At 42.4% G+C, this 23086-nt stretch overlaps 1 protein-coding gene across 1 annotated transcript in view; it reads left to right on the plus strand.

Moving 5' to 3' along the window:
- LOC117144614 overlaps window positions 1-22468 on the plus strand; it is a 49257-nt gene extending 26789 nt beyond the window's left edge. The window contains exons 3-7 of the mRNA XM_033309908.1: window positions 9800-10014; window positions 11338-11473; window positions 15128-15261; window positions 20960-21248; window positions 21341-22468. Coding sequence (XP_033165799.1) covers window positions 9800-10014; window positions 11338-11473; window positions 15128-15261; window positions 20960-21248; window positions 21341-21678 — 1112 coding nt within the window. The 3' untranslated portion in view covers window positions 21679-22468. The remainder of the gene's footprint in view (window positions 1-9799; window positions 10015-11337; window positions 11474-15127; window positions 15262-20959; window positions 21249-21340) is intronic.
- Window positions 22469-23086: the final 618 nt, after the last annotated feature.

Consider the following 23086-nt stretch of genomic DNA (forward strand, 5'->3'; position numbering starts at 1 on the left):
GAGTAAATTTAAAAACGTAGCGGCCGGCGTCTCTTCGGTTTCAAAGCGCTGCAGAAATAATTCCTGGAACTTTTGCCAAGTCATACCCTGGTACGAGATTTGTGTTAGCCACTGAGATGCAGTTCCTTCCATGCAGTTACTTAGTGCGATGATCAATTTACTTCCTTTAAGGGGGTGCTCAGTTAGAATTATATCGGTTGTTGAACACCACTTTGCTGCCTGTGCCGGCGTCACTTGCATGATTTTTACAAGTTCAGCCAAATTCCGATTTTGCATTTCGACTACTGCACGCCACTGATCCTCAGAAAATGCAGGGTGTGGCACAGATCCCACTTCTGATGTCGGGTTAAGAATATCAGGGGCCTCGCCGTCCGTCCGTCCGTCCATATCAGCGTTGCTCATAACTCTTTTCACAATATAATTTTTATGCAGCTGTGCGCAGTCAACGAGTCCACTTGCGTCTGCTTTGGCTTCTCCACGATTAATGCCTCACTCCCGTTTCGTGCAGCCTGCTTTGTCTCTTCTCAATTTTTGGCATTTCCTTTTCATTATATAGTTTTCCCTTTCTAACCAAGCAGCGCAAGTGGCCACGTTCAGCAACAGCTCTATCGCTCTCGTTTTTGCAAAATCCTAGATAATTCATCTATTCATCCTCACACATTGACAATAAATAGGAACACGCATAATAGCAAAGGGAACATGGAGAAGAAGTAAACGGCGACTAAACGCATTCATTATTTTCGCCACGTGTTCATAAATAGGAACACGCATAATAGCAAAGGGAACTTGGAGAAGAATTAAACAGCGACTACACGCATACTCATTATTTTCGCCACGACACATATATATATACCCATCTAAAAACGCAATACTGAATTTAAATCTATTTCGTTAATGTAAACACAAATGATGTACAGAGTTCAGAAAAGGCTTACAGGAAATTTTAATGCATTCCTCCGCATGTTGCGATTCTAGTCTGAGTCTGCAGATTATTGGAAAAAGCAAATTCTAATATTTAAACTCCATCTGGCAATAGTTCACGTTTAATTAAGCAACGTTGCCAAAAAATATCTGGAACAAATCACGACGACAAAATCGCAACTGGCGCACCCAAAAATACCACACTTTTGTTTCAGTTTTTCAGTTTATTCTATTTTCACTTTGTTTTTCTAGGTATTTCTGGCAGTGCCACTCCCCCCGAAAAACAAAAACTGTGTGTGCGAAATGCAACAGCCGCAACAAAAACGACATAAACTTTTAACAATTGCAAAACCAAATAAACAAAACGTAGGGCGAAACAAAGGGAAAACACTAAAAACTGCTGCAGGCTATAAATCTGCAATGGGTGGGAGGAGGGGATCCTTCTGGGGCGGTGGGCAATGGGTGGTGTTGGGTGGTTTTGGCCAAAATCGCCGCCGGGTCCTTTGCACAGAGCCATTCATTCACACATACAAAGCAAACACTCACACATTACGGAGAACGCGCCTGCTGCGTAAATAACTAATAAGGCTCGGGGATAAATTTCAAGTGCAATTTTGTGAGCATCGTAACCAAATACAACTCGAAACAAAACAAAAACCCACGGCCACCGGCTGGCGGGAAAACTCGCACACAAAAGTTAAGCGTACTGGTTGGGATGCACTGAAAACAAATCCTTGTAGACCATTAAGAGTTTAGAGCTCTTAGGAAAGCTCATTAACTTGCTTTCTTCTTAGGAAAAATAATATTTGTAGTGAAATACTTACAATGCTTTAACTCAAAATAATATTATTATTGATATAGAGAACGAATGTTTTCCCACAGTGCAATACATCTGCGTTTTGTGTGCAGCACGTTTCTATGACTTAATTAAAATTATGAATGTTTTTGCCACTGAATCTCTGGCATGACCAAAAACCAGCCAGAAATGGTGGATGGCGGTCGGGGAAACAGGAAACGGGAAAACGGACAGGATGTCCATGGCAAATGCGCTTTTTGCCAGCGAGCCAAAGTAAATAGGCAAACAAACAACTAGTAGCATCAATTTATGCATAAATCAGAATGCACAAAAACCATGCCAAATTGTAAACATAAAACGAAATGGATACAGTCCACCCTTTGCATTTGCCACACAACCCATTGACACCACATTTGTGTGACTGCGTCGAGAGATCTAGTTACCAAAAATGAAATTTCCGAATGCCATTGTCGTTTATCGCCTGCCTTACCGTTTTGGCCGATTTTCCCACCCTTGATCCCTTCGATCCCGTTTCAAAATGAAAATTGCATTTAAAACAGCGTCGAGATTAATTTTCTAATCAAATAGAGAGTTTGGCCTGGGTAAATTCATTTTAAGTTTTATTGCAATGTGGAGTTGGCGTTAAATCGAAATTGCGATTGACAAATATTGACCATCGTCTGCTAATTAGCCGGCTTTCGAGTTTAAAATTGGTAGATAGCGATAGATTTCAACGGAAAATCAAAAGGATTCGTTCGTGAGACGTGGCAGGTGATTGCTTTGTTTTCAGCGCAGCAGGTTTTTCCATTTCCACGAAAAGAACAGCCAACAAACGACTTGTTGAAAGACCCGACAAACTGTTGGCTCGCAAAATTGATACCAGCAGCAAAATAGAAAAAACACAAAAAAAAAAAGAAATATGAAAGAAAAAGGCTTTGGAAAAAAAAAACAAGCGAAGTTGTGCGAATTCGGGTTCCCATAAAACAGAAGCACAAAAATGTTGTTCAAAAAATAGTTGGTACACTAACGAATTTGTAGTACCGTTCATATTTCAGTTACAGTTCATTTTTAGAAAGACACATAATGGGTTACATTTATTTATAATTTTAAATTTTAGTACCTGAGCATAGTGCAATATTTTTTTTTACAAAACTATTTCAAGCTCCCTTTGTTATGTTTATGCCCAAAACAAATTAAACAATGAGCAAATATAAAGATTAAAAATATTTATTTGATAAAACATCGTATTTTCAATCAAAATTTTCACAAAAGTTGGTGGTCATGGACCTATTCCAACTCCTATTCTTTCATTTAAGACTTAGGGTACCAGAATAGTGCTCCGAGGAAAGCGATAGCGAAGTCGATGAATGGCATCCAAGTTTTGTCCCTGCAGCGGACACGGTGCCAGGGGGCAATTGGAATGGAATGGAATGGTCGGGCGGCGGGAGTGGGGGAAATTGTGGCTGGGCAGGCCCGGGCCCACTGGGATGGGAATGGAAATGGGCAGCGGATAGCACAAACGGTCAAAAGTTCCATTAGTGTCAGGCCATGAATGCTATTTACAAGCAGTTCGCGATGCGGCATGCGAGATAAGCGCTCTGACGCTCCGACTGGGCCAAATGGAAAAACTGAATGAACAAGAAAAGCGCCGGGAAAAAAATATACTTGTTGGGGGAAAGGAAAGGAAACCCAGTCGGCGTGCACACACAAAACGCAGTTGGGCAGGGGGAAAATAGCAAAAAAAAAAAAAAAATTGCGAAAAACTTGCTGAACTAAAAATCCATTCGGCATCGATGCTGGTGCCGAGATAACAAAATGTTTGCTGCCCAGCCTCAATTGAGTCGTATTCGCAGTCTTCGGCGTTCCGGCGTTGCGTATACGCCAAGTGAGCAGGGCATAGAAGCTGAAAACAAACTAAATAAATACGACCCAGCAGATGTGGATCGGTGCACTAAAAAAATTATTGTGAGGTTCAACATTACACAAGTTCGTGCTGTTATCGTTATTTAATGATAAGAGAGTATATATATATTATATATATTTAATTTCCTATAGTTATGCATAAATTTGAAAGGATGAAGGCAGTATACTATTCCAGTTAGCTGTCCAGTCCAGTAAGCTATAACTAACTTGGTATTTGTAGTGAAAACAATAATTTATTTGTGAATTAAAACAGAAGAACAGAGTGTATTAAAATCCTAAAAAATTTTTGTCTAAGATATATTAACATAATTTGAACAGTACTTATTTTGGGGCAGTGTAACTTTCTCTGCTTAAGGAGTAGAGCAAATTAAAATGGGCGTCGAGTATTTAGCTGAGCAACTTTTGAGCACTGCAATGTCATCCGTTGGAAAATAAAAACACAAACGCCCTCGCATGCATATTTATGTTTTTAGCAGTGACTGTTTGCCATTTCCCCCGCTCCCCGGCGACCATCACCCGTCTCCAGTTTCGCGCACCAAGCCGTCTGCACAATATTTGCACAGTTATCCTTTTTGTTTTATTTGCTTAGCGCTTCTGTGCGAAGCGGAGGATAACGAAAGACCATCTCGAGACCAAGGAGCGCCAGTGCAAGGATAACCCGGTACGACGGCGGGGTTAAAAGGACGCCGTTTCGGCACATCATCATCGCCATCATCATCAGCAGCGCCATCGCCATCATCCACTCGAGCTGGCAACACTCGGATTAATGTTTGTTATTATTTTTTCATTTATCGCATATATTCCTATTGTTTGCCCTGTCCAATGTCTGTTTGCAGAAAGCAGACAAGGAGTGTTTTCCTTCGTTTCATATATATTTTTCTTGCCTTGCCTCCCCGGGGAGTAGTGCGAGTTAGTCTGGATTTTGTTTTTTATAAACCACTGCCGAGTGGCGGCGAAGTTCCTAAAAAATGTACAATATTGAGTGGTAAAAAGCTGGAGCGCATTGTTATCAATAACGGGCTTGCGTTTGTTAATTAAAGCCTATAAAAAATGGTGGATTAAACATTTGATGGTATCGAATTTAATGGCAATCTAAATTAGTTAGTGCCTCTGGCGGAATCAATTGTATTATCATGTACACATGTAATTGCGCAGTTTTTATAATTCCAGCACTTTCATATAAGTTATTTTAATTATAATTTTTTTATTTTTTATTTTTACTATATTTTATAAATTGCTGAAGGGCCACGGTCTTCTAAAAAAAAATTAATCAGAAGGGCAAGCGACTAGCAATCAATTAAAAGCTTGTGATGTTAATTGAACTCTTTAACACACATTACCTAAACGATTAAAAACTGTGTAATTTAAATGATTTCGATTTTTTGTGTAATCACTCGATTGGATATTTGATTAACCAACACATAATTAAATTGTCATTCGTAATTGAATTTAATCATCAAGCAATTAGGAAATGAGAATTGTGAAATCCAAATCAAATCCCCAGCCCAACTCGGCCAACGGCTCATTTAGCAGCCGTAACACACACAACAAATTATAGTTGGCGTTTTCATAATCAGCATTTTTCATTTCCTTTGGCGAGGTGTGCCACGCCCCTGGACAAAGGGAATTTTAACTAAATTATGCTGGGGTCCTTTGTTGTTAGCCTGATGCCCGCTGGACACGTCACGAACGGGTTGGTTTTGGGTTCGGTCTCGGTTTGGGTTTCTGTAACGCTTATGTTTCCGATTTGAATGTGGCTTTGGGTTGGGCCCTTGCCCCCCTCCCCCCCGCTGTTTTTCCATCGACGTTGTGACAAAAGCACAGCGGACAAAAAACAAATGTTTCTCGGAGTCCAACTTTGTTTCCAGAACTGCACATAAGAGCCGGGCATCGTAAACCATAACTAGCATTTTCGGTTTCATTAGAGGCGCTTTTCCTAGTTTTTCCGCTGTCCCAGCCCCCTTGGGCTACCCCTTTTTTCTTGCCGACTGCATTTTTTGCCAGACATTTTTCCAGTTTGGGTGCCGTATTAGTTCTTTCCAAGGCATTAGTTTAGTGCTGGGCGTGTGCGGGCTTTTGATTTATGGTCTCGAATTGTGCGAGTTGCGTTTTTTATGTTAATTAAATTGCTTTGCCTCGGATTGGATGGGGTCGCCCTGCCATTTGTGTTCTCGCTGCTGAAGTGCATGTTCGCCGATGCCTGACTAAGTGCACTTGGCCATCCTACCAGCCAGCTATTTCAATCCTGGCCAAAAGCAAACCGACGCACGAACCAACCGCTTTTGACCCGCCTCAGCGAATGAACTGCATCACGCTTATTGTCACTAAATGCTGTTGACCCAGCAGGAAGGCTTGGCTGCTCCTGTTCAGGTCTTATGGTCTTCAAGTCCTCCTTTCTCGATTTCAGTCCAGTTGAGTCGGGTTGCTGTGGCAGTTATTAGAAATTCCATTATGCATGTGTATGGGGTGCCCATGTGGGCTGTGTCAACACTGACGGTCAGGATTCAGGACTCCGGACAGGTGGCTCGTCATTTGAGGAACACTGCAACTCAATTACTTTTAACTAAGCATTTCAAAACAGCTAAAAGTAAATTGTATAAAATCATTACTAATAATAATGTTAAAACTACTGTTAAAACATCTTGAAAGCAATGATTCTAGCTCCTGAAACCTCAACGCAAGAATTAAGTTGCATTTCCCTAGCACGATTTTTCTCAGTGTGCCAATCTCTTCTTGAGCCACCCACTCCCTTTCGAGAACCTGCTATTTCTGGTGAATGATAAATCTTTCAATGAGCTGGGAGTCGGGCAATAAGGACGCTGGTGGGAAACCGAAACAGCAACAGGATCGGCAGAGTGGTTGCGGGGAGATCCATGGCAAACAAGCCAAGGAGCAGAACGGTACTCTCCACCTCCATTTCCATTGGAAAGCTGCAACAAAAGCCTATTAAATACCGAGACAATGCCACCCACACGTACACATGAATGCACATAGATATTACATGCCATCTGCTGGCCTGGTACTTGTTTGTTTTCGGCCTCCCTCGATATGAAAGCGACTCTGCAAATTATTATGCTGTGATATTCATATCGACCCACTCCAATTCGCCAGCACGTTTGCTTGGGTCCTGCCATGTTTTCAGGACCTTAGGAAACCGTAAGCAAGCGCAGTGTTTGACAAGCCATTCCAAACTCGCAACAAATTGAACACAGTTTATGGCAGGTCTTCAACAGGAATCGATCAGTTCAAAACTAAAGCTAATATACAGATTCCCAAGACACAATTTAGTTATTTTTTTAGGTATCTTGTGGGGAGCAGGAAGAGAAATATTGTAAGCACGATTTGCATTAAAGATTATCCTTTTAATTTGGCTATTAGTACAATCAAGTTAAGAGTTTTTGCTTTCTATAATACTTCATCAGCAAAGATGAATTTCAGCACGATGGAATAGAGGTGCATTAACTTTTCTAACTTAAACTGTGCGGTAGGAAGGGCAACTAATTTCAATTTGGTATCTCTTGCGGCTTCGACGAATGACGCACTCCAGCTAGATTGGAAAACAATAAAAAAAAGGGCGGGAAAGTGCTGTGAAAAGAGCGTGAAAAGCGTCCACTGGCCCGAGAGGTGGAAAGGGCAGTTGCTGGGAAAATGAAAGCGAGCAGGACAAAGGGAATGGAAACAAACAAGCCAGGTGCATTGATATTTAGCTCGTGAGTAAATCCTCAATCCAGAACGATATTTCTCTCAACAGCAAAGGTGGGCTGCTTGTTTTTTTCTGGGTCCTTACTTTGGCTGCCATGTAAACAAATCGCAAAAGGATAAGGACAAGGCACTTGTAAGCTGGCACTTAGCAGAATCGAACAAATATGTGACTTTTGCACAAACTTTTTACCTTTCCAACTATATCTCGAGTGTGCGTGTGGATTTATAGACATTGTTTGGCTACTCTCTGTTGCTTTTCCCCCTCCAGGTTTTCCCCAGCACCCGGCCGTGTGCTATGATTTCTTGCTGCACCTTCCTGCACCTAAACACTAACAAGCAAAGTTTTCCGAGCAATAAGCAAGTATTTGCGGTTGCATTTCGCCGCTTTTGCTGCTGCTGCTTTTTTGGTTCGGAAAACTGGGAAAGCTGGGAAAACTCTCAGCGGGTGGGATCCGGCAACTACACTTTCCAATTTTCAATTGGCAAACAAGCGGAATTTTCGATTCCAGTGAGCAAATATTTATGCGACTAGCAAGGACTTTAAGGTACTGCTTAACTTAAGGCAGGTGTTCTTGCACCGCAATACCTGCACAGATTAGGGGTATATAACTTTTGCAGTGGCTCATTTAAAAAAGTGCTGTGGAATTGTACCAAAAACAAATATACATAACAATAATATTTTTAACAATATAACAAATATTATTTTTAAGAGCACACTGAATAAAATTTAACATTCGCAAGCAAGAAGCTTACTACAATAGATTCCTTGGGAAAATCCTATTCGTGCAGAGTAATTGAAAGTCCATACAATGCGTTATAATTTCCCAGGCTTCTTTATTTTGCAATTTATTGTTGCCCAGGCACCGGTGTCCCTGGCCAGGATACAGAGGCAGTTGGCCAATTATCATGCCAGGCCCCGCTGGTCATTAAGGTCAATGTGCAAGAATTCATTTTACAGCATGCAAATAGAGTAAATGTTAAAGGGCAGCTCGACAACGGCACAGGCATAATGAAAATCATGCTGATTTTCCCTGGCATTTTCCATGCAGTCGCCGAAGATATCGCCCGATATGCAAAGAACTCCCGAAGGTAATGAATTACGCACAGCTGGCATGTAGAAAAAGAATGAAAACAATTTTATTTTATTCGCCTCGCGAGAGATTTACAAGGAACCGAATCCTTGCCACGCGTTCCACGGACTTTTCTTGGCTTTTCCCGACTTTCCTCCCACCCACTCCACGCCCACAAAGGGACTGTTGGGAAAGCCGCAAATTATGTGCCATTATTCTTAAGGGCACAGCCGCATGAAATGTGACCCAAATAAGATATAAAAAATTTTTGAGTGCCTTGTTAGGCTATGTTGGAAATGGTGGCAAACGCTTGTAAAACACCAGTTCCAGAGCGGGATAGCGCCATTGGGCCCGGTGTGGGTTAGAGGGAGAGCCACCCACCGCCTGGTCGCCTTGAATTATGCTACGCATTTGTTGACAAACGACTCTGAAATGGGCGGTCATAAAGTTGCCGGAAATTGGCGTTGATTGTTTGGTAATTAATAAAAGTTGGCAAGCAAGCAAGAAAATTGCCCAAGTAAGTGAAGGTCGGCCAAAACTCGGACCCGAAGTCCATAAATCTGGCTAAGCGTTCGACTTAAATATAAAAACGTACCCTCAATGACTTACCTATAATACTCAATTTTAGTTTGACATTCTATTGGAATTTTGTTTTTCACTACCAATAAAACGCAGTTGCAAGCTATCTTAGTTTCGGCTTACAAATGGACAGCGGTTTTTAGTATAATGTTTCAATTTAGTAATATTCGTTTACATAACTGGCCTCGCAAAATCCCACCATAATCTATCAAGCTTTCGCAGTCCGAAAAAACATTTATAAATCATTTAAGCACCAAATATGACAATCAATTGACAAGAAACACGAACCAAAACAAGCTGCCAGACATTTTAAATACTCTTAAATGTTTTCAATTCTAATGTAGATGTTTTGACTTTTTAAATTAATAGTTTAAGAGCGCAAATGATACAATCACTTTCAGGAATTATATTGTACTATTAGTAATGTTTTTTTTGGTTAGCTTATAGAAACCATCATATTGTCGCGACGACTCCATATGATATGAGAGTATCGAAAAAAGTTGACCAACTAAATTGAGTTTTCAGCATATTTGCATGCCATTTTTAAGCATTTTGGCCGCCGGCGAACCCAACGCCGCGAAAACCAATGCCAACAGCAAACGCCTGCAACTGAAATGCAAGCAATTGCGGTGCAGTTAAGCGCCGGATTATGTGTTATCAGTGTCGCAGGAAAGTCCGCTTTCGGACAATATTTCAATAATTTATTAAAATAAATACACTAAATTGGAATCCCCCCGGCTTTGCGTTCGCACGTAATTCCATCAGCGTTTTTTCACAACACACCCCGCATTCTCTCTTCTCGTTTCAGAGCTCGTCGAATGCGCGCTGCGCAATGTCAATTTAATAATCGAACCACCGGCGGTGCGACGGGGCCAGCATGTGGTGCTGCGTTGCATGTACGACCTGGACGGGGCTCCACTGTACTCGGCCAAGTTCTACCGTGGCCAGCTGGAGTTCTACCGCTACACGCCCGGCGAGTTCCCCAATACAAAAGTGTTTCCATTCCCTGGCATTCATGTGGATGTAAGTGTGCATTTTAATTACAAAGTATCTATTAAGGTAGTTCTGGGTTTGCAACCGAACAATGAGATACCCTACTTTAAATGCTTTTAAGATAAGTTTACTTGAATAGTTGGTTAAAGAGTACTATTTAGTGGGTAGAAAGGCCTTCGAACTTAAGCCAAAGTAAATAAAATGAATAACTTATGTAGAGAATGGATTTTCCAGGAGCGCCAAACGTTCCAGATTTCGGAGCCCTGCCCTTTTGGCTTCCACCTCGACTCAGTCGATCTGAAAGGAGCCAACCAACGAGGCTCCACTTTGATGTCCTTAATTGCGCGCACACTGCATTTATTTATATTGTATATTTTAAACTTTCCGCTCATGCATATTCAGTTTGGCAGTTTTATTGTTATTGGCGGTTATTCAAAAAATGCCAGGGGACACCTGGCCGCCAGGATGCCTGCCGTCGGAATGCCAGCTTTTGTGGGCGCTATCAACGCGCGGCTATCTGCGGCAAAAATTTCATTTAAATTTTTGCATGCTGCGTCTGAGTTTTGTCGCCCACCTGCAAAAACTGCAATCTGCCGAGCGAAGAGTGGGCGTGGCTGGCTGGAGATGAGGACGAGCTGAGGATGAGGACGAGGACGGAGAATTGAGTCTCGGATGGGGTAATTCTACTTTGGCTAGATTATTGAAAAAGTTTATCCAGCCGACGGTGAGGGTAGTGGGAGCTGGCAGGTCCCTGCAATTTCGTTGCTTCGATAAAGTTGCTCCGAATCTGGCTAAATATTTCATCAGGCTATTGAGTTTGTGCCAGCGAGTTTATCTTTAGTTTTTGTGTGTACTCTCCTTTTTATTTTATTTTGGGTGCATTCCTTTTTTTTTTATCGTTTTGTCATCGAAAACTTTTATTTTACCTAGCAGAAGGCAATTTTTGTCGTTCCTTTTGCTCTGCTGTCTGGTGGTTGAGTTTGTATTTGTTTGTTTTTTAAGCTGTTTTAATAAATTTAAGTGCATTTCTTTGTTGGACTCGATGTCAGATTGCGGACAGCTGAGCGATGGCACGTGGGTGTCGATTTATAGTTTTTCCCAGCCCAGCAAAACATTGTTTCTTAGGTGGTAAAAAGAAAACACAAAGTACTTAACAAATATAGTAAAACTACAGACAGCTTGTTTGGCATAGTAAAAGTTTCAAGTGTGTTCTTTGATACGCAGATACTTAAGGATCAGAGAAAGGCTTAGATATGTATATAAAGCATACTTTCACATTACCATTATTTGTGTTGAATTGCATATATCGCTTTTACCGTGCTTAAATGCTGCATCTGCTCTTCTGCTCAACAGGTAAGCAGCTCCAATGCCACCCAGGTGCTGTTGCGCAACGTGGGATTCGGTCTCTCTGGCAACTTTTCATGCGAAGTGACCGCCGATGCCCCGCTCTTCTCAACCGCCACCGCAGTGGACACCATGCAAGTTGTTGGTAAGTCTGGCGCTCTAAGCTGATTCAACCAAATTGGCCTAAAGTGCGCTTAAAAGCTTTCAAAGGAGCGGCGGGCGAGCGAGTGTATCTATTTCGGCTAGCCTTTGACATTACTCGCCTTTGATCGTCGGTCAGCGTTCCGTGGCTGAGTTCAGTATCCACAGTCCAGAATCCCAAATCCTGTGGCTGCTTTTCGACCGGGAGATAAAGTTTTTCGCCTTCTTGGCAATTTGTTTTTGGCCGGGGCCAAGGTCGCAGCAGATGTTTCTGCTGGTTGGCAAAGTTTTGCGCTGAAAATTGCGTCATTAACAGGCCATTTCGTCTTTGCCAGATAAGCGGGTTTGCCGGCAATGAGGCGCTGGTTCAATGGTTAGGTGGTCTCCGGTGGTTCTGGTTGGGGCACCTGTCTGGGGGTCATTTGGTAGTCTTACCTGTGCTCCACGCATTTCACGGCCTTATGCGCTTTAAATGAGCGTGGAGCGGCGCGCTCTGAATTACGAATTTAATCAGCGTGCCAGGGTCATGAAATCCAATGAGCGCCAGTCCGTTTCGGCTTAACAATTATTTGTCCTTTGCGTAGCCAGCAGCTGGCAAAGTGATACACTATGAATTTTATTTGGCTAAATATAAAATTTTTAAAGTTAATTTAAAAGATTTCTGAAGTCTTCATAGATATAATGATAAAAGTAAAATATATTTAAAATAAAATAAAATATTTTTCTATAAGTTTTGCCGAGCAATATGTGCTGCTCCTTGAATTACATATACAACTACGGATTCCTTTTATCCATAGTGCATGCCCTTCGATGCACAACAATGTGGCCTCCACTTGTACTTGTTTTGTGTGGGGCTCGGCAGCCATATGGGGCGTATGCGTAATGCGACCTAAATCGATGGCGCAGCTTCAGCGCTCGTCGGAGTTAATCTTTCTATCCGCTTGGCCTCAAGCATTCGAGAAATGCGCTCCGACAGCTAAATTGTGCTTTATTCGCTGATTTTTATGCCACTTGCTGGGCAGGATTTATTTGCCACATCCCCGCGTGTCCTGAAACCCTTCGAGGGTCCTTCTTTCCGAGGGGGATTGCCCGCTGTGTTTGTGCGTGTGTTTGATTGAGAGCTCGTCTGGGTAAATGGCTCACTGACTGGCTCACTGGCTGCTTGTTGCCCGGCATTAAACATTCAGATGTCTGCCGTTCTGGCCTGGCCTTTATTAGATTGCCATTGCCGTTGCCTTTGCCTTTCCCTTTGGATCTGCCATCGCCTTGCCTTTGCCCCCCGCCAGCCGTCTACTATATATTTAACGCCGCATTTAGCCCATTTAATTGGCCGCTTTTGCGTAACTAGCATCTGGGGATTAAAGCCTTTGATCGTGTATTTACTTTAAATTCATGAGGCCGCGCTCAAGGACGCCTCCAAACTGATTAAAGTTTCATTACAAGCTGCGGCATTTAATTGGTTACTCACTGGTCGTGCGTCCTCGGTCCTTGGGACCACCAAACATACATCAATGCTGGATAAGCCAGTTGGGAACTGACACACTGACAGGCTACCAACCTACCAGACCAGCAGCCTCAAATCTCGGGCTTTGGCGGTTTTCCCCCTCTGCATCTATATCTTGCGGGTTCTGTAAGTTCGTTTCGCTGGGTTCTCGGCTGTAGGCTTCTGCGGCTTAGGCCTAATGTCGTCGACACTAAAACCCCAATAACTTGCCGGCTAAACAATAAATTACTGTAGCCAACAGCAGGCAGAAACAGCCACGGACACCATATTGTTTCTACACAGAGGGAAAACTATGGGACAAATCATTACAACAAGATAGATATCGCACCCTAGTGCATACTTTCAACTTCCTTGAACCTTTTCTCTGAATGTTTGAGTCAGGATTTCATTCCGCTCAAGAACCATCTTAATTTGTGGCACAAGCTTTTTCTCAGCGTTCCATCTTATATTTCTTTGGTAAATCAGATTTTCTCGACTTTAACGACTGACACTCATCTCATCTGCGTAAACTTGCGCTTTAATTTCATCGATTCAGCGCATAGTTTTCCTTATGGCTGACCGCCTGATGTTTTATGCATCGAGTCAGCGTCAGCGGGCTGCTTTTGGCCAGGTTTAGTTGTGCGCACTCATTCGCTTATGCAGCCGCGTCGTCCTCGGTGTAAATAACTCTGAGGTTTAATCGTGTGTTAATGAGCTCAAGTGGCAATCAGATTGCGGCCCAAGGATCCAGGGATCCGGCGAGGAGCCCACTGAAAGGAGGTTGAACGCAGGCCTGCGTCTCGACGTCGGCGTGGCACATAAAATAAACACTTTGTCCTTGCGGGGCGGGCAATTCAAGGCATTCAGCCTGCTTCAAGGACACCACAGTGGTGGCGGGTGCTGTGAGTGGGAGGCGGGCGGTCTTGGAAATGGGTGGCCTGGCCCCAAAAGTTATGCTAATTCGGGCTTTCATTAAGTCACAGCCCCCATCACAGCACGTCTTCTTCTTCGGCTGGCCCGAGTCAAAAGTTTATAGTTGGCAAACATTTGGGCAGCCTTAAGTTTAATAACTTAATGACACGAGTCGAGGCTAAAACCAAGTGCAAAGTAGGCTGGTCAGCTGCTAAATTAAGTTCGAAGGGGAAGGACTTACACTGGTCGAGATGAATAAGTTGATGACTAAATTCCTTACAGAAAATATAGAGTGCTCTTTATTAATTTAATGTTGTTATTGTTCTTCAAACAATGTGTATTATTCAACATTACGGCTAAAAGAATGTCCCTTGAGATGAAGAAAAATGCATTCACTTTCACAAATTGTATTGGCGTCTTTCTACATGAAACTGAATATCCTTGTTGAAGGATGGCTCATGTGTTCTGTCCAAAGCTGTAGTTCTTTGGTACAGTGTGCACTCGCAGACTGACCCTCATTAGGAGGAATTTGACGGCGGAGTCTCAAAGGCAAAGGCAAAGGCGAAGCAAAAGCCGGCAAAGAGGCATTCGATGCTGGCCCGTAAAAAGGTCAAAATCTGCAAGGCAAAAAGCGCAGGCGGCCAAGAGAAAAGCGGATGGGGATTAGGAAGCGAGCCACACAGAGGTCCTGAAAGCAGAAAGTTGCCTCGGGGCGGGAAAAAGAGCAAAGTTGCCGCCGCCTTTGTCATGGAAATTACTTTCTTCATTAGTTACTTTGTTTCTCTCCCCGGGTCTTGTGGTAGTCCATCCCATCCAGGCTCCATCCCGGTTGACTTAATTAAAAAGTTAGGCGTGGCGAGGGCCAGTATCTTCGGCTTGCGGTTGTGATTGAAGGGTCTCCTGGTCTTCGACTGCACTTATGCGCCTATTAATGTGTTTTGTGTCGGGTGGGTCAGCTAATTGAATTGTACACGCCTGATCCCTCTCCTGCATTCCAAAGCGAAATGGCCCAAAACTGTCATCTTTCATACCCCAGAAATTTAATTGAATTCTTTCTTTGAAAGGTATTTTAAGTTTATAGTCTAATAGAAGAACTAAAGCAAAATTTTATATTTAATCTCAGTTTCCAAAACATACTTTTAGTTTATTTGATTTTATCCAACTTTTACAAAAGAGCTACCACTAAGCAAGCAATTTTCACAATTTAGAATCCTACTCTGTAACGTAACTACAACTAAACTTATTATTCTCCCTGTTTTTCAGAACTGCCCGAGAAGCGTCCACAGGTTTTCACGGAACACACACGCTACGAGCCCGGCGATGTCCTGCGGGCCAATTGCAGCACACCGCCGTCGCGTCCGCGGGCAGAACTCACATTCACCATCAACAACATGGTGGTGAGTACTCGCAACACAACTTTCAACTCCGCAATCACTCCAATGAAATATTACGGACCTGGCCGGCCGGTCTTCTTCAATTTATTTCATGTTCCCGGGGAGAGCGGAATACAAATCTGACAGCGGGTCAGCGGCTATTTCGTGTTAGTCGAGCAGATCCTTTGAAGTGCGCTTGTCTATTCTGCTGAGAAATGAACATGAAAATGGGCTAGGACAAGACTTTAATCAAAAGGGTTCTGCTCCGGTTTGTTTATTTTTTTATTTTTTTTTTTTTTGTGGTTTATTTTGCCAGCATTTGCCTTGGGGGGCTCGTCCATCCGTCAACGTGGCGTATGCGCAATTTCACAGACTGCCAGCGAGCGTGAGGATTGTCATGTGTATTAACAATGCATATGAGGAGGCCAAAAGAGGAAGAGTCTGCCGCATCTGTGGCCCGAATGCCCGTTTTGTCATTTAGTTACTGTGAAGTACAGATTTCTATGCGGTAGCAAACTCAACCCGTGCCAGTGCTGTTCAAGTTTGGTAGCTAGAAACGATGTAATTGATTCAAAACGACAGACTTTATTCACGGGCGCTAAAATATAAACAATTTATTAGAGTATGAATATTAAAGTTTATTGCAGATGCAGTAAGATATTTTCATTTTCAACATGCCACATATTTAAGAAGTTGAAAACTACATTTTATTTAGTTTCGCTTTCGTGTATTTTATATAAGCTATATATATATATAAAGCTAGTACCTCAACACTGAGGATATGGAGGAGTAGCATCTGTGCGATGGCGCCTTCCCAACTCTCATGGCTGTCATTCCTTGGATTTTCACTTTTGGTTGCTGTCGTGCTGCCATTGTTGTCCTGCGAGCTGTTCCAGTGCAATTTTATGAATATGCATGCCACATGCTCGCTCCTCCTTATTTTCCTGCTTATAATTTCGACCCAGGCCCCGATGTCAAGAGCAGTTCAGGTTCAGAATCGGTCAAGGCGATGCCACTGCTGTTCGCTCTATTTGCGGTTGAAAAGGGTAGTTGTCTGGGCCAGAGGCACTCGAAACTAAGGAGTCTGTGTATCCCGAATCCACGTGCCCAACAGCTTGCCCACGTTCTTTTTACTTCACCATTCAAAGGCAGTGCAACTGCATAATCGTACCTTTTGATTTTCAAGCTGCTTGCTATGCTAAAGATGAGTCCTGCTGAGCGGTTGGGAAAATTGTTGACGGTTGGGGTTTAGCTTAGGATGAATGCATAATTTTCTATCACAAAAGCTTCCAATTGGATTGCGGTTGGGAAAATATTATGCGGGATGCAAAACCAACCAAGTGAGTGCATGTGTGAACTCCATGGGATTATCATTATATCTGTTACCTGTCTATGAACTTAAATAAAAGAAAGTATACTCCCAAAACTCCGTTATGTGATATTTGAAGATATTTTAGTAATCCTAAATTCCAGCCAAAAGCTTAGATGGGAACATATTCCTTTGTTAGTTTTATATTTCATTATCCGAAAAGCCTTTAAGTTTGCTTTTTTCATTGAATAAAGCTAGAACTGCTGTTTTCAAGCGTGCTGATTTTATTAACATAAATCCTCTTTAAGGAAGGGCTCTCTATTAGTCTGGAAAACGCTGTACCGATGTCAATGCTGTTGAAAAATGGTTGCCACATTCCAGAAGCGCAGTTGGCAATCTCGCATTAAACATGATAAATGAATTCAAATCATTTTCACCGCAATAACTCGCTGCCGGAACGAAGGGGAATTTTTGGGGAGAATATTCAAACGGGTTGTGTTGCCTGGAAATGAAATGATAGCTTATCGGCAATGCCTCTCCAAATGCCAATGATGCTCTGCGGTTGCGCTGTTGCGGACTAAAGGGGGGGCTTTGGAGGGGACTAGATGGGGCACAAGGAGCTGCAAGGACACCGAGAACTTTTGGCAATGGCAGCCAATGGCAACCATTGGCTGAGAGACAACAAGCAGTAAGCAACCGTGGCAGACATTGACTAAAATTGAGTAGAAAACGATACCGCAGGAGGAAGATATATTACAATTGCCGATCACAGGAAACAAATGAATATTTCATGCTGTGCAAATCAACATGGCCAGGGCAAGGGAGGGGGCAAGGAGAAGGGGTGTGTCGGTGGTCGGAAACACACACACCCTCGCACACACACTCAGGCACTTCCGACATTTCCTGCAAAGTTTACGTTAAAAGGTGCGCCGGCAAGGAGCCACAACTTTCTGTTGACAAAAGTTTTTGCGGTGAAATGCCACAGGAGTAATTTGCAAGAGGTCTGGACCCAAAACTCTCCCACTCCCAAGGCCCGGAAAACCATTCCCACACATGAACAGCAACGGTCAACATATCATGGTTCAAATAGAGAGAGAAGTTTTCCTGCCCAAGAAAATTTAAGGACAGTACCAAGAGAGATAGTTCTCAGAAAATAAACTAATACTATTTTCTATCAAAAATCTAACCAAATTAAATTAATAAATACATTACTTACTTTACCTTAATTAATGTACGTAATTGGACATGTGTAATGTGATTTAATCGACACAAGCGAGCTATTCTGTTGGCCGCGAGTGCACCTTAACTTTACACCCCGGTGACATATGTGCCTTCGGTTTAAGACTGCTGCTGTGGCTCCATTTCGGTCTCCTGGCTGTTTCCGCCCTGGGGCCCAGGCATTAATCATTCGGCATGTAAATTGCCAATTAATAACTGCTGCATGTCATTTGGCGTCGGCTTAAAAATGCCACGCAGAATTTGCCATCATCAGGGTTTCGGGGTTGAACGAACCGACTGAGGAACGTCGGAATCTTGCAGGGCGCTTGCCAAAGTCCTAGGCGCATTCGCATTAATGAAGACAAATAGCACTTGAGCCCTGCCAAATTTAGCGGAAAATTGAAAAAAGCTTCGCAGCCAGCAGTTGGCAGCTCCTTTGTGCCATAGTTTTCGCCATCCCATGTATACGCCATACTTTGGCGCACTCTTGGCAGCCAGTAAACCAGCTTCCAGTTACCAGTAACCGTTTGCAGAGATATTGCAGTGCTATCCACAATTTATTTGTTATTGATACGCTGGCAATGCATTGCCACACACAAAAACCCATACATGCGCGCACGACTGAGGGGACAAATTGTGCACTATATTGGATGAAATATAAAATATATTTATTGTATTTTTGCATCGTCTGAGAGGGCGGAGTCACCAGGGCATCGGTTCAACGAACGTATGAAAATTTATGCCTGCAGACCAAGTGTCATGGGAGAAAAAATGGGTAAAAACCCGAATTTCAAATGTTATTCAGTCTACTTTCCAAATATAGTTTGCTAGTAAAAGTAATAGAGGTCAGCTCTTAAGCTCTTGTATAAATTTTGAATATGCAAAATCAGTTTATCTAAGAAAAATAATATCAGTAAAATCAGAAATAATTAAAATGAACATAACTTTTAGGTGTCTCTCAATATGACATAATGGCTTAGAATCTGAGAATAGGGCTTTTGGATTACCTTTAATAAACTAAAACTTTCAAACAAAATCCGAATGTTCCCAAGTTTGTCTTTTATCAACCTATATTCTATGTTTTTCTTGTAGAGGTAACAGTTTTCAGAAATTAGCACTTTGCTAGAAACAAAAGTGCAAGCTATAAATACAAAGAAAATGCGGATTACTCGAATGGTTTGCAAATGAACGACACCCAGGCAGTCCAAGGCGTCTCATAAAGTAGCTTTATTTCTGGCTTATCTTGCACCCACTCTCCATTAGTTTTGACAATTTCCAAAAGTGCTGCTAAACTGAAACACGAAGTGCAACCATGGCCGAATTTCACACATAAGTTTGGGCCTAAATTCTACAGAGACAACTACTAAAAATATATATCATTTTCCTCGTATGCAGAAAGGGGAGTGCCGAGCTAAAAAAATAAAAGAAACCGGCAAGAAAAATACGGAAGTGTAGGAAAACTTTTGCTGCTTAAACATCTGCTTTTTGGCATGCACATGCGTATGGGGAAAATTATTTATCAAAGCGCAAATCCTTTTGCACACACAGAGGAAAGAGACTTGGCGATGGCGATGGCGAGTGGCAGATTTTCCTATGGCAACAATTTTACAGTGAATTGCACTAAATAACTGCCATTAAGCATAAAAGCTGTTCTCGCATGAAGGAGCTGCTGGCAGCATTTAAGCCAAATGCAAGTTTAAGCATCTTAGAGCTGGCGCAAATAAAGTGGACTTACGCAGCAAGGACATGGACGTGGCCTGGGATATAGAAACGGATCCGGATCCAGCTGCGGATGCGGACCAATACGGATGCACGCCAAATGAAAAGCAGAAATGGCGCATAAGAAATTCGAGTCCAAACGGCAATGGCAAAGGAATCCGCCAAACCAAGGCTCTGCAAAGCTGGCAAGGCCTGCACCAAACTGGCGAAAACTTTCGTCAAATGCCACGCAGTTTTGGCCCTCTCTGTTTTTTAGTCAGCTGGTGGTGCTGTGCTGGCCATGTACCATGTCCCCACTTCCATGTAGAATGTCCCATGTCCTGCCGGCTGTCCTTGCATCCACGAATGTGCGCAATTGTGTGGGCATCCGGATTTTTTTTGTGACTTTAGAGAGGATAGGGTATAATGTACTCCAAAAAATTAAGGAAGTTCCAGAACATGAATTAGCATCTGCAAAAAATATTATTTTCCAATTTAAGTTGTTACTCTGTAACTAAGATTTCTTCAATTTTTCCATGTTTTCACTTGGTTTCATTGCATGCTAGTTTTATAAATACAATGTTGTTGGTATTGGTGTTTTTATATATTTGAAGGGCATGTCCGTCGGGCCAAGTTTCTAACTAATTTTTCCATCCTTTTGTGTGTTTGTGTTGTGCTCAGACGCCGCTGCTTTTTGCTGCATTGCATTAACACAGATAAAGTTCCTTGATACATAATTTCCATGCATACAAAAGTGTCTCCCAGCACATGTGGCAAATCCCCTGACTACCCAGATACTCCTGCCCCTGAACCCCCTGGAAAAGCGCTCCCCCGCCGCCACTGCTCTTTGGCAAACTGTGCCAACTTGCAAATGGCGACAAGATGCTGGCTGGCAAAAGTTTTTTCCTTCTGCTCGGTCCATCCAAACGGCCAAAAGGAGAAGTACAAACAAAAGTATTACGAGCGTGAGGGCTAAACGTTGCCAAATGCTCAGGCCTCTCCTCGCCGCAGACCCCTCGAGCGCCTTAAAATATGCAAATGCATTTGCGAGCGTAAAATAAACAGGCGCAGTCTAAAATTATAATCCCCTTGTATACGCTTCCCCGAGCACTGAGAAAAACAAGAAAATCAAGATTGGAGTTTCGAAAAGCGAAGAATTTAAGGAATTGAACAAAAAGTACAAAGAATTCCTCCGTGATCGGACTAATTAAATGTTTTGGAATTTAATTAGGCATAAAGTAACTTCAATATATTTAAACTTTAGTTCATTACACATTATCAGTGCAAGTCCTTACCAAAGACCAAACTGCTTTGAATAAATTAAACTAATATGAAATATATGCCTTTGTTTGTGCATTATTTGAGTCCAAAAACCAACTTGCTAAAGTAAAATCTTGCAAAATATTTATCTAAGATTAAGCACATACGGAAATGCTGTAGTGACAGCAGAAACATAAATATATAAAGTTGTAATGTGTGATGTTTTTCTTCTTACAGATAACCAATGTGGACACCGAGTACATTCGCACCATCGATAATCTGATTGCCACGCGGATCTCGCTGAAGATGCAACTGCAGGGCATTCACTTTTCCAGCGTGAATCCGGCCATCTACAATAACGTTTACGGGCTGAACTCGGTTTACGGGCATGGAGGACCGGTTTATGCCCCGAATTCGAATCCTGGCGGATTACTTTTGCGCTGCTCGGCGCAAATCGGGGATCTATACCAGGAGTACAAGGAAATCGAGCTGGGCACTCCGCAAAAGGATCCGGTACCGGCACGTGGTAAGTGTACGATAGCCGCCAGTCAATTACGCCAGATCCAACTGACTTCCGTTTCCGGTTTTTCGCCGGCTCTTCCGCTTTCCCGCTTGCAGTCACGCTCTCATCCGACACGAGCTTGAAGAACTTTTTCAGCTCGTATTTCTCGACCTCGGCATCGGCGGCATCGCGACTCCTGCCCGGCGTCTACATGGCGCCGTTTATAATGGCCATGCTGGCCAGTTTACTCCGGCTAATTGAGGCTGCATTTGAGCCCTGCGATGCCAGCAGCCAGGATCCACAGTCACAGACCGGACATTCGATGGAACATTCCAGGGAGCGAAGGGAGTCCAAGAAGCGTCCAGCTCTTGTGTCCAGCTGCAGCGCCTCCAAGGCGTCCAGACAGCAACTGGCCTGGCCAGGATCACGGACAGAAAGTCTGGGTCTGGCCTAGGCGTGTGTTACGAGTTAGTTAAAGCCCTAAGTAATTCGAAATATATTGGGGGAGTTCGCTAGACCTGGGCAATTAATAAGTATTTAGGTGATCAAGCTTGCGATACGAAGGGCTTAAATAAAACTTAATCACGCCACATTTGAACATACTTGAAGTCATTCTAGCGGCAAAAAACCATTTTAGAAGGCCAGAAGAAACTCTCAGTGAGATACAAATTCATTACCCATTAATTAGTTCAACGTTTATTATTTAAATAGGTCTAGGGAACACCCTCATTTCGTTGATTTCAAGTATCTTCTTTTGATGACTGCTTTTCATGTTAACTCTTATTTTACACCAAAAACCACACTTTGAGATGTGGAGTCTACTAGCGAGCTAAAGAGAAAAAAACAAATTAAGTTTAAGCAAACATTTATAAACTAGCCTAGTCATAAACAAGAAAACTGGAGGTTGGACAGCAGAACAGAAGAGTTTAAAACCTATAAAGCAGGACATACACAATTCAAATATAAATGTTTACACGAACGAGATACAGTAAAGGGAGAATATGCTAAGTACATGAAATTACTGATTCTACTTTTAATGTGCAAAATAACACAAAAATAAACAGAGCAGCATAACAAACCAAAGCCAGAAATCAAAGGTGTGTATCCGAGGGAGGGGAAATGTGTGTAAAATATATTTAATGAAACATATTAAACTAATTTAATTTAAAGTAAATAAATCAAAGCCTTGTATGGGCATATTGTAAATGGTGGTGAAATTAAATAAAATGTGTGTTAATTTTAAAGGTTGTTGGACTTTTATTGGAAAACTGAAACTACGATATAAGTAAGTTAAACTAGGAACTGAAGAGGTCAATGTGCTAACTCTAAGATATTCCCAATTTTTCTCCAATTTACTTAGGTTTTCTGACCGGTGACCCAAGGCATTTTCCGATTCAACAAATTTTCACTGTTGATTTTTGGCGTTAAGAATTCTTACTCAACATTTTTGCAACAAAGGAGTGTTTTTTTTCGAAGTCCACCCTTTCTGGTTATTGTCTGCATTTAGTTTGCCTGCCAAAGTGTGAAAAAACTTGCCGTTACGCAGCGGAAGATCTGAAAGAAATATAGAAGAAGGAATCTATTACAATGCAATGCACACTCCCGTTCCGCTTTTCCTGCATTTTTCCTTCGTTTTTTGCCATTTCCGTTCTGCATGCGCATTTTGTATTATATTTTGTGCTTCCTAGTTTTCCCCGCAGCTTTTCCGAAATTATTGAAGCGCGCTTTGTTATTTCTTTTCAATTGCGGCCGAGAGAAGTCGTTCTATTTCTTTTTCCTATTCCAAGAGGGTTCGTTCTCCTCTGTCTGTTATCACAAATAATTGTACTACGTATATATACATAAGGATCCCCCAGCTCTGC

This window comes from Drosophila mauritiana, chromosome 3R (assembly GCF_004382145.1).
Source record: "Drosophila mauritiana strain mau12 chromosome 3R, ASM438214v1, whole genome shotgun sequence".
In the NCBI taxonomy this organism is placed as follows: Eukaryota; Metazoa; Arthropoda; class Insecta; order Diptera; family Drosophilidae; genus Drosophila; species Drosophila mauritiana.